Here is an 8,499-nt window from a genome sequence, read left to right on the forward strand (position 1 = left end):
TATCAATATCACCCATGTGTAACACATTATATACATGAATACACACGTGCAACCGTGCATCAACAAACGACTCTATTATAAGTTGATAATATCAATAACGTGTATTACATCATACTCAGAAATACACGTGTGCAACCATACATGAACACCAAGTCTTCATATATAATAAATCAAACCTTAAAAATCCTAGGTGGCAACATTACAAGCCCCCTCCCTTATCTCTCTCCTATGTGCCATCTTCTCCCTTAATCTAATCCTATGTGTCATTTCCTCAGATTTTTCTTTTTTTTTAGAAAACTAAAAGTCAAATCTCATTCCACCTTTCTCAATTCAGCTCATCTGCTTCAAAGTCAGAAAAGCCTCTGCCATTCCAGATTTCCTTAAACAATTATCTTATTCAAAATTCAAATTCAAATTTCCCCAAATCAGATGTGCGAAACAAATTCCAAAACCCAGAGAGTTTATTTGTTTTATTCACACATTCTTTCTTCACATTTCTATATTCTCTTTGAAACCCTAATAGAGACGCCTCTAATGAAACAATCTTGCTGCTGATTGATGATGAAACAACATTGAACACGACTTCCGGTTCGATTTGATGAATTCGAAAACCCTAATACTATTATCAATTGAAGACGGCTTCAAGGTAACTTGCAGTTGAACTCATTTAATCAAAACTTTATTCAATATATTGTTATCCAAAACCCTAACCTTCTCCACCTCCACCACCAATCTTCTTAAACACAAATGTTTCTGCAGAATCTTCATGCGACCCATCCGATCCATTGTTCCATCTTCGGTTCTAGCCCTGATAGAGACGTTGAATGCTGAAAGCTGAAGAAACCATTCATCCTCCGGTTCAATCGTCCTATCTTTCACTGATTCAGTCTCAAATCGCTATATATGCTGGTCAAGTATGTCACATATTCATTGTTTTAGTCTCAATTTTGTTATTTTATTTGATATTTATGAGCAAATCAAAGTGGATACATACCAGAGATTCGTTGTTTCAGTCTTAGTTTTGTTATTTTTTTTGGATATATATGCGCTGCGGTTTAAATAAACTCGTGTTTTAGGTAGTTGAGTGGTGATAACGATTATAGTGTGATGATATTTGGAGATGTGATGAAAAACTTGATGCTAGGGTTTGAACAAATTTGGCATTGAACTTTTTATAATGTGATAGAAACATTGAAGATGCATTTGGTGTCTCGGTTTTAATTTTTAGATGTATTTTTATCATAGATATATGGCAGTTGAGTAGTAAGTTTTGAAATTTTTGGATTATTTGGTATTAATCTCTTTGATATTTGTGTTCAATAAAGGGCAATAATGTCGCACCCCGACCACGTAAAACATCAAATCGTGACGGAAACGTCGGGGAGTGTTGTAACAGAACTATTGTTCCACAACCATGGTAATTTAAAATAATATTTTATTCATAACCAAAGGTGGAATTACATTGTCTCAAAACAAGAACCAAAGAGTTATATTGTCTTAAAATAAAAGAAACAAGAGTTCATAACATGTTTTAACTAGTCTAGCTTCATTTTATGTCACTAAGGTCCAAGTCCACCCTAGCGTGTCACGAACATCCTATGCATTTGCTCCTGAAACACATGTGAAAATAGGTACGTCTGCATAAAAATGCCTGTGAGTAACATAGGTTTTGTGAAATTGGATTCATGACTTAGGTTTTAGAAAAATGGAGTGTAGGGAAGTGAGGACCATAAGACTATGTCACTAGGTGATAGTTTGAGTGCCGGAAAGTGCCTAAAACGCAATTTAATTGCATAATTCCGCATATTATACAGAGTATTGACTAAATGGTCCTGGACACTTTCCTAAGTGTTGGAATTAATTTCGTTACAAAAAGATGCACAAAAGACGCTATACGGGACAATTAAACGCTTTAACGGAATGATACGAAACCGAACAACCAGACATTACCCGAGACATGAAAATATTGTCAGAAATATTGTTTTATCATTTTTAATTAATTATGGTCACAAAAATCCCCATGCACCATGTAAACATGACATACACCATCTATACTTGGAAATACCGTTAACCTTCTAACTTAATACCTACTAGTTACCAAAAATTTACATTTTACCCCCCCCCCAACCGATTTCCCAGCCAAATGATTGCTAATATATTTTGTGGAGATTTTGGCTCTTGTAATCTTAATCTCTATTGGCCAAAATCTAGGTGATTATGACCCTAGGTTAGAAGAGTGCATGTTTCCAAGGTAAACCTCATCATTTTCCTCTAAACCCACACTCAACCTCCTCCCTCTTATTTTCGGCACACACCCCCCCCCTCTCTTCACAACCGAAAATCACCACCACCATTACTTACACACCTTAATCTTCTTCATACAAGTCCCTCTCCAAGCTTGAAGAACATTCAAAGTAGTTACAAGTTGAAGGATTCACAAAGAAGCTTTGTTCAAGTCTCTAGCACCACCATCTTCATCATCTTTTCCCTAAGATTACTACCCTAGCCTTGTGCTAGTAGTAAGTCCCTTCACACCCTTGTTCCATCCTGTTCTTGTTATGTTTTGTTTGAATGTTCATGACACACAAAAGCTAAAACACTAAAATGTTGAACTTAAAATTCTGCATAAAAACCATATATAAAAAGGTTGTATGAAGTTGAAATCTGGATGGTTTAGGGTTGGTTAAAGCATGATTGAGGTTTGAACATTTATTCATCGATAACCCATGGTTAGGGTCTTAGTTTATGCGTTTTTAGTCACTTCTACAATGTAAACAGCTTGCTGAGTTGGATTTCCAGCCAACTTCAAAAGGCTGTAACGGGACCATTTTGAATCGAAAAGCCGATTTTCTGAAGCCTAAAATGTGTATTTTGGAAAAACTAAACAAATGGCACTGGAATCGTAATTTTTCGAAACCGTTTACTATTTTTAACGGACTGTTTTAGGACAGCAGCTCAAGCTGCATTCTTACTGCAGAAAAAGTGTGTCATATTTGGAGTCATAACTTGAAACCTGAGTAAAATCGACTCATGGAATTTTTACAGTAGTTGTTCACCGTTGTCAGGATCACCCTCCAACTTGAATTTCGTCAAACGAACTTACGGTTAATTTTTAGTGAATATTTCCGTAAACTACAATCAGAAAGTAACAAATATGATTGCAGTTGAGAAAATGATTTTCTATAAAATATGGGTAACGAAATGAACTCTGATATTTTTACATAATAAATTTTGGAACATATAGAGCCTTGTGTAAAAATTTGAGAATTTTTAAAAAGGATAACTATTTTATAAAAATCCTCGAAAACAGACCGGTTTCGAGTAATAAAGCTGAAATAAAGTATGTAACGTTTTGCATGTCTATATGTCGGTTTGGTTATTGAAAATGAACTATTGGATATATGTAAAAGAAAATGATATGTTAATTAAGCATGGACACCCCTATTTACAGAGGAGACTCTGCCGAAATTTTCCGAGAATCCGAACACTTAGTAAAATATTCGAGAAAATTTGATACGAAATAGTTGTCTAACTATTTTTCTAAGAACGCTATTTAAGTTAAAATAATTATCGTTGTTTTAACAAAATAATACCTAAGTAACGCAAATCAAAACACTAAACTCTGAGCCAAGGCACGGCCCGTTCGTCTAATAGACATTAGTACGTTGTAGGTTGTCGTGTAGCGGAAAGAGTTAAGATTCGAGTCAAGACGCACTACGGTGAGTTCATGACCCCCCTATTCCTTTACTGTTTTCGGTTCTATACTTTGGGGGTGGAATACATGTTTACAAATTATTTCGGACATTTTATACATGGTATTGTTAGCTTAAGGAGGGTTTTTATTACGCGATCAAGTGAGTGGTGGGCTTGACACTTAAGGCCATTAATCCTCATCGTAGGACCACGGGACATGAGTGATAGATCTATTTGGGTGTAGCGAGCCCACACCCATGAGGCCGGGGGCCCATAGTGGTGACTATGTCTTCATACCGGAGACAAATTTGCTAGGTTTGAGTCTTCCTGCATCATTCACATATACTATTGGATTTGCAACCCAATGGTGATCATTTTTCCTTATTGCTACATACCAGGGACTATTTTTACTTACAGACATATTAAAACGGTTTATATACAAAGACTTACACATGAACTCGCTCAACTTTTTGTTGACTTTTTAAACTACATGTATCTCAGGGAATTAAGTTGGATCTGGCAAGTGTTGCATGATTAGGCAAAGCTGCGTACTAAATTAGGATGTCATCCGGAGTCGTAGGTTTGGGAAGTGTAACTCTTTCCTGGACGAGTTGCATGTCTCAAATCCTTGTGTCGTTGGTAGCACTTCGTCGAGTCTTATGAACTCATTTCAAACAAGTCATGTTTTGTAACGCATTTTGTCGTTGATGTTTTAAAACAATATGTTATGCATTTTCTTATCTATTTTAATGGATGAACATCGTATGTTTTTATCATATAGCATGTTGTGATTGTTGCTATGGTATTAAGAAGTCACACCGAATAAACCCACGCTTCCGCAAAAGCCAGGGTGTGACAGCTTGGTATCAGAGCCTCGATCATAGCGAACTAGGATTCCTTCTCGAGTCTAGACTATGATCACTAGGGCTCTCACGAAAATGTTTTCAAACGTTTTTGCATTTGCATACACTAAAAGTCCAGATCCAGGGCACAAACATTTTTTACAAACAAAAGGTCACAAATACATTTTTTCAAAATTTTTGTATCAGTCTTAGAGACTGAGGGAGACTTCAGTCTTAGAGACTGAGGGAGACTTCAGTCTTAGAGACTGAGGGATTCAATCTTAGAGATTGGGGATGTTTAGCCTTAGAGGCTGGGGAAAATTTGAGTCTTAGAGACTGGGAGGTTGGTCTTAGAGGCCAAGGGGTTAGTCTGAGAGACTAGGAAATTCAGTCTTAGAGATTGGGTGGGATAGCCTTGGGAGGACTAGGATGTATACATGATTTCATTGTTATTTGTTTACATGCTTACCTTATTTGTGTGCATATGTTGTGGTTGTGTTACAGACACCATGGCGTCATCTGGTAGTGGAGTATCCAACGCGAGTGACCCGATAGCTTTTACTTCTGATGACGAGATGGCCACCGATTAGGGAGTTTACACCTCAGACACCACGAGCACCGATGAAGACGAATTTCAGCCTTTTTCCCTACCGGACTTCGGAGACGACGTACCACTAGCTGACGGCCCACCAGGAGAGGACCTACCCTTTGTTCCAATCCCTGCCCCTCTCCCCTTCGCTGCAGTTCCCTTTGAGGAACAACCTATCGACGCGTTACCCGATGGTGACATCGACCTACTCATCGAGGGTCCCCCGGAGGGAGACCAGGATGGTGGGGCCCCGGTGGAGGAAGGTGTTCCACTTGTTGATATCCCAGTTGTTGATCCTGTAGTTCCCATGGTCGAGCTTCCTGATATGGAGATTCAGTCTGATTCGTCCGCTTCAGGTTCCTTTGAGTCGATAGCTTCTCATATCCCACCGTTGGGACTCGGTTACATTCCTCGTATGGACGCTGATGAGGAGATGGAGTTGGAGCAGCCTGCTGAGGCTCCTGTTCATCCAGATGATCCGATTCCTGCCATGCTTGCTGATTATCAGCCCGCTCCAGTCATTTCCGAGCCCGTTCTTGCCATTGACCCTGTCACTGTCACTGGTACACCCGTTGTTGCACCACCAGCCGTTGAGATACCAGATGTAGCACCCATACCCGATCCCATGGCGATTTTTGATGACCTAGTACCGTTTGCTACCCACATTGACCCGAGGTACGCTAACTCCAGCAATGGGTGGATTTAGGAGGATGACTACCCTCCGTACGTAGTCCCAGTCACTCCCCCTCCCGCACCCATCGCTGTACCACTCGATGCTCCCTTGTTTCCTCCATCCACATCTGGTACCCATGGTACCGACCTTCCTATAACTTTCCTTCAGGACATTCCTCCGCCCCAACCTGGGGAGGGATCGTCGAGTCAGCCCTTCGGCCACACCCCATTCATGCCAGAGGATAGCCAGTTCTTACCGTAGGTCCCTTATCCAGATTTTGTTCCACCAGTGTCATTTTCTGCACCTTTCGTGGCCCAGTTTCCCCATATCACTTCACAGTTTGCATTTACCCCACACATTACACTTCCGGTTTCAGCCCCGATGGGTGAACCATCCCTATGGTCAGCACCCCATGTCATGCCTGTATCCGACCCTTATCATCCATTCCATGACGGATACTCTGTAGAGGACACGCTCACGTCACTGCAGTTACAGCGGGACGCCTTGAGACGATGTGTCCAGCGGTTGGAGAGAGCTCCACATCCTCACTGTCCCTGTCAGACTCTGTTTTTAGCATCGCACACTTCCTTTCCATCGTCTCAGGATTCAGACGTTCATTTCCTCCCTCTCGATCGACAGGTTGCTTTCGTGTTGCGCTTTGCCTATGCACTTGAGGAGGATTTGGTGCAGTAGCGCCGATTGATTTTCTCTCATTTTCCACCTCCTCCTCCACCGTCAGCTTAGGGATACTCGGGGCAACAGGGATTTCAGATCTTCTATAGACCGGCTACTCTTAGTGGGGAGACAGCGCTAGAGCCATGATTATGAAGACCTTTTGAGACCACGATTTTGGTTTTGATTTATTTGTTATTGTACTCAGACAAGGGTGATGTAGCCCTTAGTATATTTTGACATATGGTGAAATTGTGAAACTGTATTGGTGGTTTGTTTATGAAACTTAAATCACAAGTCTTTTAAATCCATGCATTGTTGATTATTTGTTATGATTATGACATGAGATGTTATGTGAATGATGAATGTTACTACATATACGTATGATTATCATACTTACTATGACCTGACCAATATGGAACATCCTCTAGAAAATGTCTCCACGACGCGACACACGCATGCCGACTAACCAGGCAGAACTGCAAGGAATCATCGCTGCCGCAATTGCACAATATGCTGCTTCTCAAGGAGACTCAAGCGGAAACATTTCAAACAACAACAACAACCCTCCGAATGGTAATGATCAGTCACAGGAGACAAATTACACTATACTAGGATGATTTTTGTGCGACTGCTAATGATTCCTATAAATGACATTGCTTGTACAGGGTGTACTTTCAAGCAATTCTTAGATTGCAAGCCGCAAAACTTTGATGGCACTGGAGGTGCCGTGGCTTTCACTCGTTGGACTGAAAAGACGGAGACGACAATCAGAATGAGCAAATGTGCAACGGGACAACAAGTTACATACAACACTGGGCTCTTTACTGATGGTGCCCTATCATGGTGTAATCTTCAAGTTCAAACACTAGGAGAGGCTGCAGCATACGCCATGACTTGGGCTGAATTGAAAGAGCTGATGCGCAAGAAGTATTGCTCCAGAGCTGAGATCCAGAGATTGGAAACCGAATTTTGGAACCTAAGGATGGAAGGACCAAAAATCGCTGAGTATGTTCAATGGTTTCATGATCTGTCCCATGTGGTGCCGTACATGGTCACGCCCGAATTCAAGCACGTGGAATGTTTCATCTGGGGGTTAGCACCTCAGATTATGAGCATGGTCACAATGTCTAAACCGGCAACCATTACTGAAGCCATCGACTTGAGCATCTCACTGACTGAAGAAGCCATCAGGCTAAACAAGTTTTCAAAGGATGATCAGAAAAAGAAAGAGACTCATGTGGAGTCGTCGGGGGAAAACAAATGGAAGTTTTCCAATTTCAAGCAAGGAACTAGCAGTGGCAGCAAGAGAAGTGAATCAAACACGCCGACCAGGGCCAAGACTGGTGATGAAAACAGAGGAAAAGGTTACATGGGCACTCTGCCCAAGTGTGGTACATGTCAGTTCCATCATCCTGGCCCGTGCCGACTCAGAAAATGCGAATCTTCCGGGAAGACAGGCCATTCAAAGGAGATGTGTTGGGTTGGATCAGGCCAAGGTGGTCAAAGGGGTTACAATAACAACAACCGTGGTAATGGAAGCAGGCCGCAAGGAAATAATGGGGGAAAAGGAAATCGTGGGAATGCCCCGAATCAAGCTGGTAACCGGGGAACAACTGGAAATCGCGGCGGAAATGGTAATGGGAATGGCCGAGGGCCAGGATGCTTCAATTGCGGGGACGTTGGGCACTTCAAAAGGGAATGCCCAAAGCTAAATCAAGCGCAAGGCCGAGTTTTTAACATTGGTGCGAGGGAAGCGCGCCAAGATCCGAATGTTGTCACTGGTACGTTCCCTATAAATCAACGCTATGCGTCTGTTCTTTTTGATACTGGTGCCGATTATAGTTTCGTATCGTTAGAATTTAAGAACATGCTTGGGTTAACTGCTAGTAAGTTAGACGTTCCGTACTCTATTGAATTGGCGAATGGGAAACTAGTGGAAACGGGTGAAGTTATCATGGGATGCATGATAGAACTGGGAGGACACGAATTTACGCTAGATCTACTGCCAGTCGAGTTGGGAAGCTTCG

General features: G+C 41.4%; 1 protein-coding gene across 1 annotated transcript; it reads left to right on the plus strand.

Moving 5' to 3' along the window:
• Positions 1 to 5,044: 5,044 nt before the first annotated feature.
• Positions 5,045 to 5,830, plus strand: LOC118481721 (pistil-specific extensin-like protein). Its single transcript, XM_035976936.1, has 2 exons — positions 5,045 to 5,065; positions 5,126 to 5,830. The coding sequence occupies exons 1-2, from the start codon at positions 5,045 to 5,047 to the stop codon at positions 5,828 to 5,830; spliced, it is 726 nt and encodes a 241-aa protein (XP_035832829.1).
• Positions 5,831 to 8,499: the final 2,669 nt, after the last annotated feature.

Source organism: Helianthus annuus, chromosome 9 (assembly GCF_002127325.2).
Source record: "Helianthus annuus cultivar XRQ/B chromosome 9, HanXRQr2.0-SUNRISE, whole genome shotgun sequence".
Classification (NCBI taxonomy): Eukaryota; Viridiplantae; Streptophyta; class Magnoliopsida; order Asterales; family Asteraceae; genus Helianthus; species Helianthus annuus.